Source organism: Anomaloglossus baeobatrachus, chromosome 3, assembly GCF_048569485.1.
Source record: "Anomaloglossus baeobatrachus isolate aAnoBae1 chromosome 3, aAnoBae1.hap1, whole genome shotgun sequence".
Lineage (NCBI taxonomy): Eukaryota > Metazoa > Chordata > Amphibia > Anura > Aromobatidae > Anomaloglossus > Anomaloglossus baeobatrachus.
This window is the reverse complement of record NC_134355.1, coordinates 205,790,246-205,813,350: the sequence shown is the minus strand read 5'-3', so window position 1 is coordinate 205,813,350 and position 23,105 is coordinate 205,790,246. Positions and strand designations below refer to the sequence as shown.

Genomic DNA, 23,105 nt, shown 5'->3' with positions numbered 1-23,105 from the left:
GGACATATACTCATGCGAAAACAAAAGAGCAGGACAAGGAAAAAGAGAAGGAGACACAGATATAGGCATGGCACGCCCTTCTAAAAACATGTAAAACACCGCAAGGTGACTCCAAGCGGAGTCTCCCTTTTTTCCAAAAATTAGGCCACACACACACCCACCCCTTCAGTGGCAGCACTTGTGCCCTAGTTGTACACTTCACAGCAATATTTGCATCAAGCACATTCAAAATACACAAGCATTTACTCTCCCCAGGATGACACAGGGGTAGTAAATTCCTTGTGGATCCATGACTTGTTCATTTTGATGAACATTAGTCTGTCCACATTGTCACTGGACAGACGCGTGCACTTATCTGTCAGCACACACCCAGCAGCACTGAAGACACGTTCAGAGACAACGCTGGCAGCTGGACATGACAAAATCTCCAAGGCGTAAGTGGAGAGCTCTTGCCATTTTTCAAGATTTGAAGCCCAAAATGAGCAAGGCTCCATTTGCAAAGAAATGGCATTGATGTTCATTTGGAGATACTCCTGTATCATCCTCTCCAGCCGTTGACTATGTGTCAGACTTGTTGTCTCTGGTGGCCTTGCAAAGGAGGGTCTAAAAAAATTATGAAAAGATTCAATAAAATTGCTGTTACCAGCACCAGATACGGTGCTACTGGTACGGGTAGACTGTTGAAGATGACGAGACCGTCCCATGTTTGTCAAGTTACAACTGGGAGATTCACTCCCTGCACCTGCACGGTTGTTTGGTGGAAAAGTCGAGCTAAGATCGAGTAACAACTTTGCTGATACTCCTGCATATGTGCGTCCCTTTCTATGGCTGGAATTATGTCACAAAATTTGGACTTGTACCGGGGATCTAATAGTGTGGCAAGCCAGTAGTCATCATCACTTCTAATTTTGACAATACGAGGGTCATGTTGGAGGTAGTGCAGCAAGAAGGCACTCATGTGTCTTGCGCAGCCATGCGGACCAAGTCCACGCTGTGTTTGTGGCATAGAGGTGCTAACCGTTCTTTCTTCCTCTGACATCTCCCCCCAACCTCTTTCAACTGAAATTTGACCAAGGTCTCCCTCATCCGCTGAGTCTTCCATGTCCATGGACAGTTCGTCCTCCATTTCTTCATGTTCTCCTGCACCTTCCTCAACATTTCGCCTGCTACCATGCGCCCTTGTTGATCCCTGTCCCCCATGGTCCCATGCCTGCCGCGTTGGTGATGATGAACGTCTGGACCTTGGTGATGTTGTTGTGTCTTGCACATATGAATCCTCCTGTAGTTCCTCCCCTTTCTGTTGTCCCACCCCCTGACTCCAAATAGTGTTTTGCGTGTGCTCCAGCATGTAAATGACTGGAATTGTCATGCTGATAATGGCATTGTCAGCGCTAAACATATTCGTCGCCATGTCGAAACTGTGCAGAAGGGTGCATAGGTCCTTGATCTGAGACCACTCCATCAGGTTGATCTGCCCCACCTCTGCATCTTGTTGGCCCAGGCTATACGTCATGACGTATTGCACCAGGGCTCGGCGGTGCTGCCACAGTCGCTGTAACATGTGGAGAGTCAAATTCCAGCATGTCGCCACATCGCATTTCAGGCGATGAACCGGCAGGCTGAAAGACTTCTGGAGCGATGCAAGTCGCTCAGCAGCGGTGGTTGAACGGCGAAAGTGAGCAGACAGTTTTCGTGCCCTGTTCAAAATGCCATCTAGGCGGGGATAGTGTGTTAAAAATTGCTGGACAACAAGGTTCAACACGTGAGCCATACAAGGCACGTGTGTCACCTTGCCCAGGCGAAGGGCCGCACCCAGGTTTGCAGCATTGTCGCACACGGCCTTACCAGGCTGCAGGTTGAGTGGAGACAGCCATTTATTAAACTCAGTCTCCAGAGCTGCCCACAACTCATCCGCTGTGTGACTCCTATTTCCAAGACATTTCAAGCTAAAGAACGCCTGATGCCGTTGCGCTCTGCTGCCAGCATAGTAATGAGGGGTGCGTGATTCCTTCTGTGCAGTGAGAACGCTGGTGGCCTGACCAGGCAGGCTTGAGGCGGAGGTGGAGGACCCAGATGAGGTGGAGGAGGCAGAAGCAGTGGCGGAACTTGGACAGACAGAGGACTGACACACAAGTCATGGGGACGGCAAGACTTGTGCAGCAGACCCTTCACCATCTATCACCATAGTTACCCAGTGCCCAGTCAGCGACATGTAACGTCCCTGTCCATGCTTACTGGTCCAAGTATCGGTGGTGAAATGCACACGTTCACACACAGAGTTTCTCAAGGAAGCGGTGATGTTGTGTGCGACATGCTGGTGTAGCACGGGCACACCTTTTTTAGAGAAGTAGTGGCGACTGGGCATCTGGTACTGGGGCACAGCGACAGACATAAGGTCTCTAAAATCCTGTGTGTCCACCAGGCGGAAAGGCAGCATTTCAGTAGCCAAGAGCTTACAGAGGGATAAAGTCAACCTCTTAGCTTTGTCATGGGTCGCAGGAAATGGCCTTTTATTTGTCCACATCTGAGGGACAGAGATCTGGCTGCTGTGTGTAGACGGTGTTGAGTGGGGTGTTCCTGGAAAAATGCAGGTTTGTGAGGAAAGTGCAGGCGTAGACATGATGTTGCCTTCATCCAACGTTGGTGCTATCGATGTCTGAGAGAGCTGTACACACGCACTTGTTTTCCCTTCCAAACCAACTGACGACCTACCAAGCAAACTGCCTGTTGCGGTTACAGTGGTGGAAGTTGTGCATGGAAAACCAGGTGTGACAGCTGTCCCCACAGTCCTAGAAGATGAAGAGTGCGCGGATGCACCGGAAGGGGCAGGCGGTGGATGGTTCGCTCCGCTAGGCCGCATTGCAGCACGGTGAGCTTCCCACTGGGACATATGATATTTATTCATGTGACGATTCATGGAAGAAGTTGTCAAACTGCTGAGGTTTTGCCCTCTACTAACAGAATCACGACAAATTTTACAGATCACATAATTTGGGCGATCTTTTGCTATGTCAAAAAAGGACCAGGCTAGGCAAGGCTTAGAGGGCATGCGACCTGCTGATCCACCCGACTAGTGCTCAGAGGCACAGTGGTGGCTGATGATGCAGTTGTAGACGTGCTACCAGTACTCCGACTCTGTCCAGGAAGGCGCAAGGTAACTTCGTCGTCAGTTGCATCCTCCTCCACTGTCTCTGTTGACCTCCTCGAGGGCCTGACTGTGGGTTGACAATAGGTGGGATCTAGAACTTCCTCATCAATTGTTGTGTTTGCACTCCCCTCACCCTCAGACCGAGCCTCTTCTTGCCCTGACCGAATATTTAAGTTGTCATCCCAATCTGGTATCTGCATCTCATCGTCATCAGTATGTTCCTCATTGTCTATTACAACAGGTGTTTCAGTTTGTGAATAAGGGTCAACATTATGCTCAGAAACTTGGTCATCACGGCCTGAATCTGAGTCACAAAGGTTCTGGTCATCACTGCAGACCATTTCCTGGTCTGTACTCACTGTAGCTTGGGACCAGACCTCTGATTCCCAGGCTATAGTGTGACTGAACAGCTTTGCAGATTCAGCCATCTCAGTTCCACCATACTGTGCAGGGCGGATGGAGACTTCAGAAATGGGAGAAAGCAAGTGTGATTGGGATGACAACTCAGAGGACTGGTGTTTTTTGGATGCGGTAGTTGAGGTGGAGGAGAGTGCAGTTGTTGGACCACTTGAGATCCATTCAAGCATTTTCTTTTTTTGGCCATCATTTACCTTTGTTCCAGTTGTTCGTGTCCGTAAAAAAGGGAGCACATCGGATTGTCCACGGAAAGTAGTCGACATCTTACTTTTGCTGGAAGATGGTCTATCTTCAGCAGATGTTAATGGAGCTTTGCCACCTTCCCCATGGACAAACCCTTTTTTTCCTTTTCCAACACGCCTCTTCCCCTTTCCACCAGCATCTGTCATTTTGCCACTCATTTTGATTGCGACAAGATTGTGCACTTAAAATGTGGTAGTAAAAATTGAGAGGTGGTGTAGATTGCAGCGGTGGTCTATATTTATTAACAGCAGAATAAACAACAATAACTATCCATGACAATGCAACTACGGCCCTTAAACTGGTAGCATAGTTTGCTAGTATAATGGCTTAGTAACAATGAGTTTGAGTGTGCAATGCAGTGGTGCTGCAAATAGCTTTGCACCAGTGGGACACTAATGGAAGTCCAACAGCCATTTTTAGGATGCCACTAAGTTTACTCAGTGTTTGCTAGTATAATGGCTTAGTAACAATGAGTTTGAGTGTGCAATGCAGTGGTGCTGCACATAGGTTTGCACCAGTGGGACACTAATGGAAGTCCAACAGCCACTTTTAGGATGCCACTAAGTTTACTCAGTGTTTGCTAGTATAATGGCTTAGTATCAATGAGTTTGAGTGTGCAATGCAGTGGTGCTGCAAATAGCTTTGCACCAGTGGGACACTAATGGAAGTCCAACAGCCACTTTTAGGATGCCACTAAGTTTACTCAGTGTTTGCTAGTATAATGGCTTAGTAACATTGGGTTTGAGTGTGCAATGCAGTGGTGCTGCAAATAGCTTTGCACCAGTGGGACACTAATGAAAGTCCAACAGCCACTTTTAGAATGCCACTAAGTTTCCTCAGTGTTTGCTAGTATAATGGCTTAGTAACAATGAGTTTGAGTGTGCAAAGCGCAGGAGGGTACAGTGGCAGGGTTGTGGGTCTGGGTAGAGGAAAGGAAACCTCCATTTCTATACCTCCTAATGGGGAAATGCAGCGAGGAAATCCCTGACCTTAGCTACACAAATGCTGTTATCTTGTGTAGCTGTTAAAATCTGTTTTCACGGACCTGACTGTCATCTATGGCTCTGACCCTGCCGGTATTAGCCCTTACAAGGACTAATAAAAACTTCTATCCCTATTCTATATAGCGCTGTGTATTGAGCGTACACAGCAGTATCGGAGACAGGAGCTACGCCAGCGGTGACTGACACCAAGACGCAGAAGGCAGATAATGGCGTGCTGGAGGAAAATGTCCGTTTTTATAATGCATGGACATGTGACATGGACATCCTATCACACATGCCGTTGCTTCTCTGGCTAAAAGTCCACTTAGCTGTGTGTGTGTCTGGGATTGGCTGACATGTTGGCCCGCCCCACTACACGTGCGCGCTTAGGGAAGGAAGACAAGGAAAAAAAAAAAAAAATGGCGATTGCCATTATCCAAACAGCAGTGATCTGAATGCGCTGTTCCCGCACACTATACGCTGAAATTTCATAATAGTGTGAGTCACAGAGTGATTTACACTATTACAGCGGAAAGCCAGCTAGTAATTAACTTGTCTTTTTGCTGCTAGAACCGTTCTCGAACGTATCTAGAACTATCGAGCTTTAGCAAAAAGCTCGAGTTCTAGTTCGATCTAGAACAGCCCCCAAAATCACTCGAGCCGCGAACTGGAGAACCGCGAACCGCGCTCAGCTCTACTGCCGATACCCAGAACAGCTGATTGGTGGGGGTAGCATGTATTGTGCCCCCACCTATCTAATATTGGTGATCTATCCTAGGGATATTCTATGAATATAAAAGTACCAGACAACCTATTAAAATGTTTAGAAGGGAGTTTAATATTACTATACCAGTTTATTATCCATCAAAAGGAGATGAGGATACTGGAGAAATGGAAGGGCTATTCTCATGATAAATTTTCCAACGCGCGCCACTTCACTGTGGACCAGTATACTCCTGAAAACTGACAATTTGGATGAGCGCCATGGTAAGGCTCCTAGTCCTAAGTGACCACTCAAGTTTGCAAAGAAGCAAAGTTAGCTTCTGCAGCATTGGAGGGGCACACTGCCGCTAAAGCTGGATGACTGGCTTATGTGTGGTCAGCTTTAGATCAGGACTTACAAGCTCTATTAAAAAGGGCTTGTATGTACTACACACACCAGCATTTAATGTGTGGAAAAAAAGGATAATGGACAAAAGATGATTCTTTTGAAAAGTGATATCATGACAAGCTGTTTTAAAAGAAAAGCAGATTTCTGTAAATACATTAATGCTACTGTAGCACCCATTAATATGGGGTACTCGGTCCCAGGTAGTGTCTCTACTGGGAATGTCACGGTGGTGGCTGTTGCCCGGTCCCGTGCCCGGGGCCCTTTTTGTAATGGGGGATATTTACAGGGGATTGTTGAATAAAATGTATACGTGTCACCAATTGCGGTGTTGCGGCTAAGTGTAGGAAGCCACCTCTGCAGAATGTCCTTACTGGGGCTGATGGTATGAGCAGCTAGTATGGTAGACCTTCCGCAAGTAGGGTGTTGCCCCAGCGGGTATATGGTGCGGTGGATGTCGGAAGAAGGAGTCCAAACAGGTATTCAGTGCAACTGGTTTACTCACTTTTCGGGTGTTAACTGGTTGCCCGAGGCGGCTGGTTTCACCTCCAGGTCCCCTTCGTCCCAGTGCCAGTCTGGTTCTCTGCTATCTTCTTCCCCTGAACCAGTCTCTGGTAAGTGGGTCCCCGTGTTATGGAACACTGAGGGTCCCCGGTCTGTGGTTTGTCCACCTCTGTCCGCCTGACGGTAGTGTCAACCCTTTGGGGTTAGAGTCTCTGGTCCTGTCCCCAGTTCTCTGTTTGCTACTGAGTCTTCAGATTCTGTAGGGTCAGCAAGGTCCTTGATGGTCCCCTTTGCTTTGCAGGTGTTAACAGGTCGGCTTGAAGCTCTTTCCCGTCCTAGGGTCCTGTACCCCGTCGATGCGTAGTTCTGGGAGTACTCCACCGTACTCCACCGGCAACCACCTCTCCTGGGTACCAGGTAACTGTCAACCTGAGTCAGGATGTTGCTGAGGCACACCCTTCACCTTCACTGTCAACTCTTTCTCTGCCTATTCTCCATAGTCTGCCCCTCCCACCTGGTCAACTGGACCAGAGTGGACTGGAGTGGCTCCACCTCTAGGCGGTCATCCATGGTCCCACCCTAGCTAGGTTCCATTGTATGGGGGATTGTTGGGGAAAACTGGGATTACCTGGGATTTTGATGTTACCGGCACTGGGGTTCTGGGTCCCTACGGGAGTAGGTCCTGCATCCTGGTGGGGATGCAGAACTTTGTAGCACCTTGATGGCTTAAGGGGCACTACACTGCCATAAACACCAGCATTTTCCACTGGGAGGGTGACCTGTCAATCATGTTTGAGGTGAGTGAGGAAACAGCTGTGAGGACACTGTTCGGCTTGGAACTCTTTAGATCTATATTTACTCAGAACATAGTTTATTGTAATGAGAAGTCTATTCACTTTGGTTGCGGCCTGTAGTTAAAGGGGTTGTCCCAACAAAATTTTACCAGTGAATTGGCATATTAAAATATAATAAACAAAGCTAAACTCACCTACGGCAGGCACTTGGAAGCAGAACAATTTAATCAATGGTCTGAATTACATGGTAAGAAAATGGCCATTGCTCAAAGCAATAACAGGACCGCTGGGAACCTTGGCTAACCTTTTCAGGTTACCGTAGCAATGCATCATTGGTGTCATCAGCATTGACACGCTGTTGAATACACCTGACCATGGCAGCTAATCAAAGGTCTTATTGGTCCTTCTGTCGCTTTTATATGGTGATGACTTCTTGCACAACTGCTTGCACTAGATCCTGCTAAGTGCTCGTAGGTGAGAATAGCTGTTTGTTGTTTTATAATATACAAAGCCACTGGTAAAATTTTAATTTTGCTCGGACAACCCATTTAAGGCAGCAGGAATGTTCTGACAGGTTTCCTTTAATCTCAAAATTCAAAAGCAGACATTAAGGAAATCTGTTCTCACAGGAATTGTTAACAGCGGAAACTGGTTAGATATCATCCTTGAAACACATAGGGCCTGTATCACCAAAGCTTTAACACCAGAAATCTGTCATAAAAGCTTTGAAAAGTTGCAAAATTCAGACTGAACTCGGAAGTTGCACCTAAATTTTGTGAATTTTGGAGTCTTTATGCCAGTTTCTCCCAGCTGCTACAAAATGGGTGGCTCTTGGGTGAGACATGGGCACGGCAAGGATGGGATACCACAGCTTATCTGATGCACGACTAGCCCTGGCATTCCGTACACCAGAAACCCCATTCCAGTATCTGACTGGAGTGAGATTTCAGGCATAGTGCCCGAAGGCACATATCACTCATCAGATGCTGCAAATTCATGAAGAGGCGTGCACCTGAATCAGGAATGTCTGACTCCTGCACGCCCCCTCATCAAGACCAGCATGAATAAGCCATAATTAATGAATGGCCCATAATGTGATGCTGCCTGATTCACTTACCTACGATTGAACTGGCATGTAGATGACAAAAAACAATGCAGCATGGCAGGTAAGCAATCCTCCTTCACTTCCAATCTGCAAATATGCAGATCAGATGAACTCAGAAAACAAGATGTTTCCCATATTCTTTTGCTATGAAACACCTGATTGGATATTTCATTATATAAAAACCTTTGTGTGGCAGCTACTCTAGGCAAAGCATGTACGCAAAGGGCACATCTGGTTTGGGTGACTGCATAATCCTTTCAGCACTTTGACAATGTATAAGTTTGGATTGTTTGTCCAGGAATGGCTATCCACTATTCATTCTATTGCCCCATAAGTCAGTATACATACAGTATAACCACTATTTTGCTTCATCATATAGTCTTATGGATACACTGATTATATTTGTAGTGTATTGGTTGCTCTGATCACGTTGCCTCCCATTTTTCACTTTCACTAACCTCGTGCCTTTCTATTATCTTTAATTAATTTTTATCATCTGAGAAAATCATGTTAATTGCGTTTGATCATCAGTGTGATCATAGTGTGATCCGATTTTCTTGGATGTAGAGAAGTTAAAAAAAACAAATTATATCAGCCCATTAAAATCAGACTGCACTTGGATGTTTTCGGAGTACAGTCCAATTTTTCTGATGGACCCATTCACCTGCATGACAATTTGAACATGCTGCGATTTATTCCTGAGACACACTGGGTCCGAGGAGAAAACCGTACTTGTGCACTGTCCCATAGAGTAAAGCGGGCTTTACACACTGCGATATCGGTACCGATATCGCTAGTGTGGGAACCCGCCTCCATCTGTTGTGCGACACATCGCTGCCCGTGCCGCACAACATCGCCCAGACCCGTCACACATACTTACCTGCCCGGCGACGTCGCTGTGACCGGCGAACCGCCTCCTTTCTAAGGGGGCGGTCCGTGCGGCGTCACAGCGACTGAGCGGCCGCCCAATAGAAGCAAAGGGGCGGAGATGAGCGGGACGTAACATCCCGCCCACCTCCTTCCTTCCACATTGCGGCCGGGAGGCAGGTAAGGAGAGCTTCCTCGTTCCTGCGGTGTCACACGGAGCGATGTGTGCTGCCGCAGGAACGAGGAACAACCTCGTTACTGCTGCAGTAACGATTTTTGAGAATGGACCCCCATGTCACCGATGAGCGATTTTGCACGTTTTTGCAACGATGCAAAATCGCTCATAGGTGTCACACGCAAAGGCATCGTAGCGTGTAAAGCCCCCTTAAGGCTGTGTGCGCACATTGCCGAATTTCATGCATTTACGCTGCGTATTGCATCGCAGCGTAAATTCATGCGTCCTGCGTCCCCAGCACATTCTATGAAGATTGTGTATAATCCATGCGCACGTTGCGTTTGAGAGCGTAGCGATTTGGATGCCAAAATTTTGTTCCAAATCACTGCGTTCCAAAATGCAACATGTCAATTATTCCGTGTGGTTTGGATGCAGCTCCCATTCTGTCTATAGGAGAGGCTGCATCCAGAGCGCATGAAATCGTCTTTTTTTCTGCAGAAACACTGCATCCATGACACAGTGTTTCTGCAGTGATTTGAAGCACACATGTGCTGTCAAATCCCTGCAGAAATGTCTGCAGGGACACGACGCAACGTGCGCACATAGCCTTAAGTGGGCTTTACACACTGCGACATCACTAGCAATGTCGCGAGCAATAGCACCCAGCCATGTCGGTGGCGCGCCATGGGGTGATCGCTGCCATAGCGAACAATATCGCTACGGGAGCATCACACGCAATTACCTCTTCATCGACATCGCTGTGGTCGCCGAACAATCTCTCCTTTAAGGGGGAGGTTCGTTCGGCGTCACAGCAGCATCACTAGGTGGCCGCCCAATAGCAGAGGAGGGGCAGAGATGAGCGGGTGGAACATCCCACCCACCTCCTACCTTCCTCATTGCAGGCGGCCGCAAGTACGGTGATGTTCCTCGTTCCTGCGGTGTCACACATAGCGATGTGTGCTGCCACAGGAACGACGAACAACCTGCGTCCTTCAACAGCAACGATAATTGGGATTAGAACGACCTGTTAACGATCAACGATTAGGTGAGCAATTTTGTTCGTTAACGTTCGTTCGTGCATTTCATACGTAACGACGTCGCTAACAAGGCCGAATGTGCGTCACGAATTCCGTGACCCCAACAACATCTCGTTAGCGATGTCGTTGCGTTTAAAGCCTGCTTTACATTGGTCCAAATGCTATGCAAAGTTTTGTGGGATTTCATTTGAATAAATAATAGGGTCTTGTGCACAAGCCCTTACTGAGGGTAATCAATTTCAAATGGCTAACAGTACTAAATCCTTTTTTTCTTTTGACTTTGACGCTGTGATTGTGTTCAATAGCGGACACAAATGGTAATAATTTTTCATTTCTCTCCTTTTTTTTTTTTTTACCAGGGATATAATCAAATCATAACATACAGCAGACCAGTTTATTTTTGTATTTTTTGTGGGCTTATTCTGCTACTGGACACTGGAGCTAAACTCACTGGAATACAATTTCCTACAATTTATGGATTTCAATTATTCTCTCCAGATTTGCTTAAAACAATAAGAGATCAAATTATTGGTAAGTCTATTCTGATGCACGTGTCGAAGGATCAAATTTATGTACAGCTTCACCCAAAATGGTTTTAGCGTTTTCTTCCTAAATTTAAAGTTAAGCCACTTATTAATCTTTATTAACCCTTTCCATGCCAAGAACGTATCATATGGGGAGATTCTCAGCTTTCTTTCACCAGGAGCAAAAAAAATCAGTTTGGCTCCCCCACTTATACAGAGCTTAAGCGGTTTCAGTAGTTGTTCATGTGCAATTTGGAAACTTGAAGTCACAAGCTGGCTAGCTGCTTCTCCTAATTTTCTGAATATTCAGCTATAAAATACAGTCCCTGCTTGATTAAGAGAAGCCAGTTGGAACATGACTTGAAATACGATATGAATATGAGTGGCCATGTGATGACCGCACGAACTGGCAAGCAGAGCTGAATGCTGACAGTGAATATATTAAACACTATTAGGACTTGGAATGGTATGGTAGTTAAAGATGGTCTGGCATGAAGTTTTTTTTTTTTACATTAAAGCTGTGTATATGTACAGTATATGTAGAACAGTGTCAATGTGTTAATATACTCACCTACCGCCATGTTCTTTGGGAAACACTGATGGAACTTGGGCCCACTATTTTATGCATCAAGCAGTTGTGGTGTACCATGGTCCAACTCCGTCTCGACCTCCACAAGATTCACCCTGTTGGCCGTCAGGCAAATGTAGCATTCCTGTCCACAAGCACTTGTCCACGTGTCTGTGGATAAGTGGACCTTTCCAGTAACTGTGTTGGTCAAAGCATTGGTGATGTTATTGGACATTTGTGTCACAATGACTTTGGGATAGCGGGCAACTGGGGCTCCTAAGCTGTCCCTCAAGCTAGGGGACCCTATGCTATCCCTAACCTCAGAGATATGCCAAAAAATGGAGAAATTCAGCTCACCCCTCTTCACTCCAGATCTTACCTCCGGTGCACGGAAACACCCTGACCTGCGTGGAGAACACGTGGAGAAAAAGGAGAATATTCCAGCAACTCCAGGAGAGAATCAACTTAAAATCAATTTCTTTATTTAATGATAAAAATCTTCCATCAATACAGAACAAAAATAAAGAGGCAGATGAGACAGAGGAGCAATTTCCTACGCGTTTCGACCTGTGGAGGTCTTAATGGAATTGATGGAAGATTTTTATCATTAAATAAAGAAATTGATTTTAAGTCGATTCTCTCCTGGAGTTGCTGGAATATTCTCCTTTTTAACCTCAGAGATACTCCTAATGATGGAGAGGCCTGAGTATTCTTCCTGGAGTTTCTCCTGATCAGTCCTGATCTAATTCCCCCTCACCCTCTCCCGAGGGAGAAAAGGGACATTACTGTGTTGAAACCACAGATAAGGACAAAAAAGGGAAAAAATAAATACTCTATCACACAGCACACACAAACAGGAAAAGACAATAAGAGATTCAGGAGGAAAACAAGAGCCGAAAGGAAGTACAAAACAACAGGGGTACACTGCACAACCGCGCCAAACAAAAAGCACAATTAAGCATAACTTTCACCACAGAGAGTCTGGGACACCACACCTCACAGACCAACATAGAAAAAATTATAGCTGGCAGGGGTAGAAGGATTCCAACAGTATAAATAGGGGAGAAGATGTGATGGGTCTCCCCACAACATGTGATTAAATGAGCAAACAGACTACCAGAGATTAACTCTTGTTAGCCTGCCTATGAATCAGCACACAGCAGGTCAACCCCTGAGTCTGCCTGTGTTGATTCCAGACACCAGAGAAACCATCAGGTGGAGTGTCAGCATCTGCAGTCTAAACAATGCCGCCATGACAGTTGGTGAAATTTGTGCAAAACTCCGTGTGACAGTACTCCTCCCTCTAAGAGGGACCTCTGGACCCTCAGGAACTGGTCTCTCAAGATGGAGATAATGGAATGTGCTAACCAGGCAATTTGCATGCTGGTACCTTTCCTCAGGACCATAACCTCGCAAATGAACTAAATACCATGAATGGAAAGGTAAAGAGCTCCTCGGAGTGTTCAAGTGTGGGGTGACTTATCTTCTGTGACTCATCATGGTGGGAGGAAGGAGGATCAGGGTGAGGATTATGTGGTCCATCCTCTTGGCCAGTGAGAATGGAGACAAGGTAGTGCCGGTAAACAGACTGGAAACATTATCTGCCATCCAGCCCACAACCTGCTCGCACAGTTCTAGTTACAACAGTGGTATACTGTGCACCCCAACAATTTGGGACAGGAACCTAAAATGAGATGTGGTTTGGGGTGCTCCTGCAAAAGCAGACACAGTTTGTCCTGGCACACGGCCACAGCCACTTCATCCACCAACATTAGCACCACACCCATTTCCTCTTCCCTGAACGCAGGACTTGCGCATTTTTTATTAGGTAAGCAAGCTTTTATTACAAATTATACTGTATTGGAATTATCCCTTTAAGGGACTGTTTGATTGCTCTAGCAGCAAATTTAGAATTCTACCTTTAAAATGGTGTTTAGGTGAGGGCAGCAGCAGGTAATTAAATGCAATTAAACCTGCCTAAATGATTTTTTTGAAACACACTGTCGACCTTAATCGCTTAAGCTCTATAAACATTAACAATGAACGATAGTAGCAATTTAAGAATTCTCCTTTTTAAAATGGCGTTTAGGTGAGGGTTACCAGGTAATTGAACGCAATCAAGTCTGCCTAAATGGGTTTTTTTAACATACTGTAGACCTTACTCCTTTAAACCTTATAAGCACTGACAAGAATGATAGTAGCGGTTTATTATTCTCCCTTTAAAATGGCATTTATGAGGGGCAGCACCAGGTAATTGACACAATCAAGCCTGCTTAAATAGCTTTTTTGAACACACTGTAGTCCTTACTGAATTAAACTTTATAAGCAGTAACAATGAACGATAGATATATGTCCCTATACACCCTATTAGCCCCCCTTTATACAGTATGAGACCAGACACAGCTTCCCTATATACAGTATGAGCCTCCACATAGCTCCTGATATACAGTATGAGCATTCACATAGCCTCCCTATATACAGTAAGAGCTCTCCAAAAGCCTCCTTATATAGAGTAATAGACCTCAAGAGGTCACTTTATTCAGTATGAGCTCTAAAATAGCCCCCTGTATACAGTATGAGTCCTTATATAGCTCACTATATACATTATGAGCTATCACATAGCTTCCTATATACATAGGAGCCCACAAACAACTCTTCTATTTGCAGTATGAGTCCACACACAGACCTCCTATATACAGTATGGGCACTCACACAGCCTCTTTTTTGCAGCATGAGCACTCCACAGCACCCTTTATACAGATTGAGCCTCCTATATTTAATATAGCACCCTCACATAGCCCCTATATACCGTACGACCCCTCACATAGTCCCTAAATACAATATGAGCCCTCACATAGCCTATTATATACAGTATGAGCCCCATATAGCCCCTATCTGCAGGAAAAGCCCTTACATAGCCCCTATATACAATGTGAGCCCTCACATAGCCCCTACATACAATGTGAGCTCTCACATAGGCGCCTATATACAGTATGAGCCCTCACATAGGCCTCTATATACAGGATAAGCTCTCACATAGCCACCTTTATATATAGTTTGAGCTCCCACATAGACCCTTATGCAAAGTGAGCCCCCATATAGCCCCTATATATAGTATGAACCCCTTTATAGCTCTCTAAATACAGTAAAAGCCCCTACATAGCTCCCTATATAAAGGATGAACCCTCACATAGTCCCCTATATACAGCATGAGCCTATCCATAACTCCCAGTACAGTATATTCCCTCACATAGTCACCATATACAAAATGAGCTCACATATAGCCCCTATATACAGGATGAGCCATCACATGGCATCTCTATATAAACTATGAGCCCCCACATAGCCCCCTATAAACATTATGAGCTCTTGCATAACACCCTATACAGTAATAACCCTCATATAACCTACCTATATAAAGTATTAGCCCTTATATAGACCCTATCTATATATATAATTTCCTTATTCTGTCTGTCTGTCTTGCTCCAAAATGACGTCATTACAGTAACAACCGTCGCATTTGCCGCTCGGCTCGGACCGGCCCCACCCCCCGCACGCATTGGCTGCACGGCTAGGCCCGGCCTCGCCCCCCTCACGCATTGTCCGCTCAGCTCGGCCACGCCCCCGCACACTTTGCCCGCTGGCCTCGGCCCGGACATGCCCCCAGCACACTTAGCCCGCTCGGCCACACCTCCCGCACACTTTGCCCGCTCGGCCATGCCACCTGCACACTTTTCCCGCTCGGCCACGTCCCCCGCACACTTTGCCCGCACACTGTGCCCGCTCGTCCCGTCCATGCCCCCCTCACACTGTGCCCACTCGGCCATGCCCCCCACACACTGTGCCCGCTCAGCCACGCCCCCCACACACAGTGCCTGCTCAGCCACACGCCCTGCACACTGTGCCCACTCAGCCACGCCCCCTGCTCACTGTGCCCGCTCGGCCACGCCCCTCGCACACTGTGCCTGCTTGGCCATGCCCCCCGCACACTGTGCTCGCTCGGCCATGCCCCCCGCACACTGTGCCTACTTGGCCATGCCCCCCGCACACTGTGCCCACTTGACCACGCCCCCCGTACACTGTGCTCGCTCGGCCATGCCCCCCGCACACTGTGCCCGCTTTGCCACGCCCTCTGCACACATTGGGCACCTATACACCTCCCCCCCAAGACTACTCCACCTATTATCCTCCTCTCTCCCCAGGACTACTCCTCCTATTATACTCCTTTCCCTCATGGACTACTCCTCCTATTATACTCCTCTTCCCCCAGGACTACTCCTCCTATTATACTCCTTTCCCCCCAGGACTACTCCTCCTATTATCCTCCTCTCTCCCTAGGACTACTCCTCCTATTATCCTTCTCTCCCAGCAGGACTACTCCTCCTATTATACTTCTCTCCCCCAGGACTACGCCATCTATTATACTCCTCTCCCCCCAGGACTACGCCTCCTATTATACTCCTCTCCCACAGGACTACTCCTCCTATTATACTCCTCTCCCCCCAGGACTACTCCTCCTATTATCCTCCTCTCTCCCCAGGACTACCCCTTTATTATCCTCCTCTCCCCCTGGACTACTCCTCCTATTATACTCCTTTCTCCCCATGACTACTCCTTATATTATGTTACTCTCCCCCCAGGACTACTCCTCCTATTATACTCCTCTCCTTCCAGGACTACTCCTCCTATTATACTCCTCTCCCCCCAGAACTACTCCTCCTATTAGACGCCTCCCCCCAGGACTATTCCTCCAATTATCCTCCTCTCCCCGCAGGACTACTCCTCCTATTATACTCTTTTCTCCCCATGACTACTCCTTCTATTATGTTTCTCTCCCCCCAGGACTACTCCTCCTATTAGACGCCTCCCCCCAGGACTATTCCTCCTATTAGACTCCTCTCCCCCCAGGACTACTCCTCCTATTAGATGCCTCTCCCCCCAGGACTACTCCACCTATTATCCTCCTCTACCCCCAGGACTACTCCTCCTATTATACTCTTCTCCCCCCAGGACTACTACTCCTATTAGACTCCTCCCCCCGGATTACTCCCCCTATTATCCTTCTCTCTCCCCAGGACTACTTCCCTTATTATCCTCCTCTCCCTTCAGGACTACTCCTCCTATTATACTCCTCTCCCCCCAGGACTACTCCACCTATTACACTCCTCTCCCCCCAGGACTACTCCTCCTATTATACTTCTCTCCCCGCAGTACTACTCCTCCTATTATACTCCTCTCACCCCCATGACTAATCCTCCTATTAGACTCTTGTCGAGGGCAGAGGGGACGCGCTCGCCATGCTCGGGTCCGGGGCTTCTGCTGCTGCTGCTCAGTGGCTCGAGCGGTGAACCGGACCCGGGGACTCGAGCGGCGCTCCTCACCCGTGAGTGAAAGGGGGGTGGTTTGGTTAGGGAGATTGTTCGTGACGCCACCCACTGGTCGTGGTGATAATGGCACCACCGCTGCTGGTAACGGGGATCCCGGGAAAGATGGTAGGGTGCAGCTGAGATGTTGTCCCATCCATGGGCAGGGGTTCTTGATCCCAGGGCCCGATGGTGGTGACGGGGAGGCTGGATGGCTGGGGTGCAGGGACTGCACGGCGCGGTGCCGGACGGCACTGGTGTACTCACTCAGACAATCACTGACAGAGTCGTTGGTAAACCAAAACGGCCGGATGGACGGGTCCCGCAGTCGGCTGCAGTGTTGTTGTTGTGCTCTCCCCGGACAGCTGATGGTGGCTGTCTTTCCCTGCACCTTTAGAATGATGTTCTGACTCCTGTGGTTGCCCACCGGTAGTCCGCTCCCCGGCGTATAGGTGCCGTAGGAGCCCATTTTGCCCGCAGGCGCTGGCCCTTGAATCTCTAGCCTGTGGCGGTGGCTGTATATCCTCTCTGGGTGGACAGTTGCCTTCAATCGGGACTTGGTAGTTGGGAAACCCCTGAGGTTCCTGTCACATTCGGATTTGACTACTGACGGCGGCTCCAAGCCTGGTCGGGGTCCGATGGCCCTGCCTGTGTGCTTAGCTTCACTCCATTCCCCGGTCCGGTACCGGCGGGCTGACGCCCGACCCCGGTCCTTACGGCTCTGCGGAGTTCCACTAACTCCTGCAGACGGCCACCACCGTCTGCCAACCTTGCTGTCAGTGTCTGGGCTCCAACCCAGACACTTGCAGTTCGTGTTCTCTCACTTTCACCTCCTGAACTGGTCTACTGCTTTTCCCGCCTCCAGGCCTGTGAACTCCTCGGTGGGTGGGGCCAACCGCCTGGCTCCGCCCCACCTGGTGTGGACATCAGACTCTGGAGGGAGGCAACAAGGGTTTTTGGTTTGGCTGCTGTAACTGCCTAGGGTGGGGGTGTGTATGTTGGTATGTTTGTGACTACCTGGCTAGTCCAGGGCGTCACACTCCCCCTTAGTAAAATGCAGACCATCCGCGAGCTGCCCGTCCATCACCGGTTTTATTTTTGTTCAAAAACTGTAAAAGATAAATAACACATTAAAACTTTCAATGTATACATATTTTTCAAATCTTCCCTGATGGGAGGTGCATTGCTTTAACGTTTCAAACATTTTTATTAAACGGACGGGTTCACGGTCATCCACTCTCCCACCCAAATAACCTGATCCTTGATGCTGCCCCTAAGAAACGGGCAGCACCCCTTTACCCCAGTCCAGATCCAGGTTACCCGAGCGGGAACGGGTATGGTGTCTCGCACCCAGCTGCCACTTCAGGGGACCCCCCGTCCAGGGGGGACCCCTGACCCCCGGAGGATGGCCACGGTCCTGGTGGTGGCCGGGCCCCAGCCTCCTCTGCTGTGGGCCCTTCCTCCAATCTGCCTCTCCGGAGGTGGCACGGACGGAAACCAGCCCACTAAATTATTTACAGGCCCACAAGTTCGTGGGTGGCCTGCCAGTTCTCGGCCATGTCCATGAGCAGTTTCTCATGCATACGGTTAACACATAGGGTCCCTCCGGGGACAACTTGCCGGCAACGGCCGGAATAATCAAGTAGACAATCAGATGAAGCTTCGGTTGGATTATTTTTCATTCATTCAGCTATTTACACGTTTAACATATGGCACCCCTAAATGGTAGTTTCCCTGTACCTAAGTGCGGGTCGACCTAGGTTGGGGTGTGTGGAGCTTCTGGGCCCAATGTCATCAGTGGAAGGCACGGGGACAGAGGAAACAGTCAATTCCTCTTCCCTTGGGGCAGGTATGGCAAGTGGAGACCCAAGAGGAGGGGGGTATAGGTTCATCCCTGGGCGCTTGTTCGAGCGGCTCGCTGTCGGGCGTTTCCATCTCCATTTCTTCCACGTGTTATGGGAACATTATCACCGGAACAATTAGCGCACCGTTTTGCATAGACCAACCTGCTGGAAAATCACCCATCACCGTGTGGATCACCTTCTTCTCCTCTTCTCCGCTCGGCGTAGGGACTGGAACTTCGTTGGTCACTCTCAAGGGGTGAGGACACTTCTTCAGATGGTCCCGGGAAACCGTAGCGGCAGTCCTCCCCTGGTCGCGACTGATTACATAAGCCTTCTCATTCTCCCACTCAGTGGGCTGTATGACATACGGGGTCCTTTCCCACTGGTCATCCAGCTTATGGGTCCTTCTCTTCCGTTTCAGCACGACATCTCCCGGCCCAAAGGGGACAGCTGACGCTCGCTTATTGAAGCGTTGCGCTTGTTTCTCTCGGCTCTGACCGAGATTCTTCTCCACATACTCCGGGACTTGTCGGTATTGGATTTGCCGCTGAGTATCCCAGCCAGCAGTTTAAGGAAGGGCCTCAGGAGCTTCCAAGCCCATTTCTAGGTCCACCGGCAGCCGGCCCGGTCGGGCTCTCATCAGATACGCCGGGGTGCTTTTGGTAGAACTACTGGGCATGTTGTTGTACATGTCGACCAGGTCGGGCAGCTTGTCTGGCCACAGGTTCTGCTCTTCCAACGGTATCACTTTGAGGAGGTCTAGGACCAGATGATTCATCTTTTCGCACATCCCATTAGTTTGGGCATGGTATGGCGTGGTCCTGATCTTCTTGCAACCGTACAATTGGTAGAACTCCTGAAACACCTCGGCTTCTAAAGCTGAACCCTGGTCCATGAGCACCCTCTCCGGGTATCCGTGCGGTCGACAGAAGTAGGCCTGGAATGCCCTGGCTGCGGTACGGCCGGTCAAATCTTTGACTGGAACAACCATCATGAACCTGGAGTAGTGGTCCACGATGGTCAAGGCATAGGTATACCCATTCCGGCTGGGTGTAAGCTTGACGTGGTCCAAGGCAACCAACTCCAGTGGTTGGTGGGTGATGATCGGCTGTAGAGGGGCTCTTTGGCTGACTTCATCCTTTCTTCTCAGCGCACAGGGGCCGCACTCTCGGCACCAAGCCTCCACAGATTCTCGCATCCCACTCCAATAGAACCGCTCTCTCAACAACATCTCCAGCTTCTTCCAGCCGAAATGCCCAGCACCATCATGATATGCCCGGAGAACTTTGGGCACAATGGCCTGAGGGACCACCAGCTGACGAACCTTTTCATGAGTCTTCGGGTTGATCAGCCCTCGATACAGCCTCCCCTCGTGCAGATACAGCCGGGCTCGTTCCTTCCACAGCCACTGGGCCTCATGAGGCGCTGCCAGATCCATTCCGGAGGAGCCTTGCTCAATCATGGTCTTGACCAACTGGACGGCAGGCACTTGGTCTTGGGCTTCTCGCCACCCCTAACTGGGTAGCGGGTCCAGGTTTGCCTGCTGTTGTTTGACATGGAATTTTTCGACCGGGGGCCGATGGAACACGGGCAACTCAATTTCTTCGAGGTCATCGTCTTCTGACCCCCCGTCCGGCAGGTGGGACATCCGAGACAACGCATCCGCGTTGGTGTTCTTTCGCCTGGCTCTGTATTTGATAGTGAAGTCATAATTAGATAGCCTGGCCACCCACCGCTGCTCTAGTGTGCCCAGTTTGGCTGTGTCCAGGTGAGTTAACGGATTATTATCCGTGTAGGCTGTGAATTTTGCCGCTGCGAGATAGTGTCGGAACCTCTCGGTGATTGCCCACACCAGGGCCAGGAACTCAAGCTTGAAGGAGCTGTAATTTTCGGGGTTCCTTTCCGTGGGACGGAGTTTTCTGCTGGCATAGGCAATCACCTTCTCTCGCCCGTCCTGGACCTGGGACAGGACCGCTCCCAAGCCCACATTGCTGGCATCGGTGTAGAGGACGAACGGGAGGCTGTAATCAGGATATGCCAGGATTTCCTCTCCTGTCAAGGCCGTCTTCAGCTGGTGGAAGGACTCCTCATGCTTCTTCTCCCACACGAACAGAGACCCAGGGGACCTGCCACCCCTAGTCTGCCCCACAAGGAGGTCTTGCATGGGGGCGGCCATCTTCGTGTACCCCTTGATGAAGCGACGGTAGTAGCCTACCAGGCCCAGGAACTGTCTCACCTCCCTCACTGTGGTCGGTCTCGGCCAATCTTGAATAGCAGTGATCTTCTCGGGGTCTGGGGCAACACCTTCCGCGCTCACCACGTGTCCGAGGTACTGCACCCTGGGCTTCAATAGGTGGCACTTGGAGGGCTTCAGTTTCATCCCATACTTGGCTAGGGACGCAAACACTTCAGCCAGATGTTCCAGGTGGGCCTCGTACGTCTGGGAATATACGATCACATCGTACAGTAGGACCGTTTCGAAATTGAGATGTCCCAGGCAACACTCTATGAGCCGTTGGAAGGTTCCGCGGCGTTGCACAGCCCGAACATCATACTGTTAAACTCACAGAGTCCCATAGGAGTTGCGAATGCAGTCTTCTCACGGTCCTCCGGTGCGACCGCTACCTGCCAGTACCCGCTGGTAAGGTCAAGGGTAGAGAAGAAGTTAGCAGTTCACAGCGTAGCTAGCGACTCTTCGATACGGGGGAGAGGATAGGCATCTTTATGCGTGATCTGGTTGATCTTCCGGTAATCCACACACATTCTCATGGTGCCGTCCTTCCTTTTTACCAGCACCAGTGGGGCTGCCCAGGGACTATAACTATCCCGAATGACCTCTGCCTCCTTCATGTTCCTCAACATGTCTTTGGCGCATTGATAATGTGCTGGCGGGATGGGTCTATATCTTTCTTTAATAGGTGGATGTACGCCTGTAGGTATATGGTGTTGAACCCCCTTAATCCTCCCGAAATCTAATGGGTGCTTGCTGAAAACCTGTTCATACTCTTGCACCACCCTGTATACCCCCTTTTTGTGATGCGTGGGTGTGGCGTCAGTGCCTACGTGTAATTCCTGGCACCACTCCTCTAACTATTCAGTGGGTGTATGGTAACTCTCAGGGGATGCTGAGGTAGGAGGGATGGCTTCGTGAATGGTGTGAGGGTCTATGGTGAGCAACTTGGCAAGGGTAGCGTAACGGGGGAGCCTAACTTCTTCCTCCCCACAATTCAACACTCTCACAGGCACTCTCCCCTTTTTGACGTCAACCACCCCTCTGGCTGCCATCATCGTGGGCCAGTGTTCCGAAGGCGTGGGCTCCACCATCGCCAGGTAGTCGCACCCCTGGGGGCCTACTGCTGCCCTGCACCAAATCATCATCTCACTTCGGGGTGGCACGACCAAGGGGGCCACATCCATCACCCTCACTCCACCAATCTCTCCACCAGTTGAGTTCACTTGCTGCCGATACAAAAGGGCCCGGATCTCACGCTGCACATCCCTCTGTCGGCCTCCTCCTGCTGTGGTGGCCAACTGCTGCAACAGATTCAGCACCTCACTCATACAATGCTCCATCACATTGGTCCCTAAGATTACTTTCGGGATATGATCACTGGGTTCATTCATCACCACAATCATCCCTTGATTCTTTAACTCTGCACGTCCCACAGTCAGGGTCACTTGCTTGTATCCCACCTGGGTTAGCAGGAGTCCATTGGCTGCGACAAGGGTCAGGCTATCTTCAGAGGGGGCAAGTTTGTCAGTACCCCAATACTGCTGGTACAGTGTATATGGTATAGGGGTTACCTGTGACCTGTGTCCAAGAGGGCCATGAGCGGGATGCCGTCCACTGCCAGGGGGATGATGGGGCGAGCTCCGACGTACCAATTTCGCCAATCGGAGGGGGCCGTTGGTGTCTACTCCTGAGGATTGGCTCTTGGCCCCAGGGGTTGCTCGTTTAACGGGCACCGCCTAGAGTAGTGGCCAGGCTTGCTGCACTTATAACAAATAGGAGGCCCATACCGTGAGTCATTGGTCCTTCTCCGCTGCATCCAGGGGACGTCCTCCGGGCTGTCGGTGAGCTGGATCCTCCCTGGAGGCTTGACTCTCGTCGGAAGCTGGAGTGCGGCGAGGATCTTGGCTAGGTCTCCATCCATGCGGCTGACCTGGGCAGCTAGCTCCTCCATCATCCCGATGGGCGCTGCAGGGGCCGGGAGAGCTGGGAGAGGAGGTGCCACTGTGATGGGAGCGGTTTCAGCCGGCCATGGGGCCGCCTCAGGAGCGTCTGGCGTTGGAGCCTGCAGGGCCTTGATGGCCCGCTCCTTCCGCTCTGCAAAGTCCAGATTGGGGTGTTCTACGGTCCATAGCCGTAGCTGCTTGTGGTCTTCCACAGACCCCAGCCCTTGCAGGAATTGTTCCACTAGCATC

At 49.5% G+C, this 23,105-nt stretch overlaps 1 protein-coding gene across 1 annotated transcript in view; it reads left to right on the top strand.

The window, feature by feature from the left end:
* PCNX2 (pecanex 2) overlaps window positions 1-23,105 on the top strand; it is a 1,407,555-nt gene that overhangs the window by 549,806 nt on the left and 834,644 nt on the right. The window contains exon 12 of the mRNA XM_075339694.1: window positions 10,741-10,912. Coding sequence (XP_075195809.1) covers window positions 10,741-10,912 — 172 coding nt within the window. The remainder of the gene's footprint in view (window positions 1-10,740; window positions 10,913-23,105) is intronic.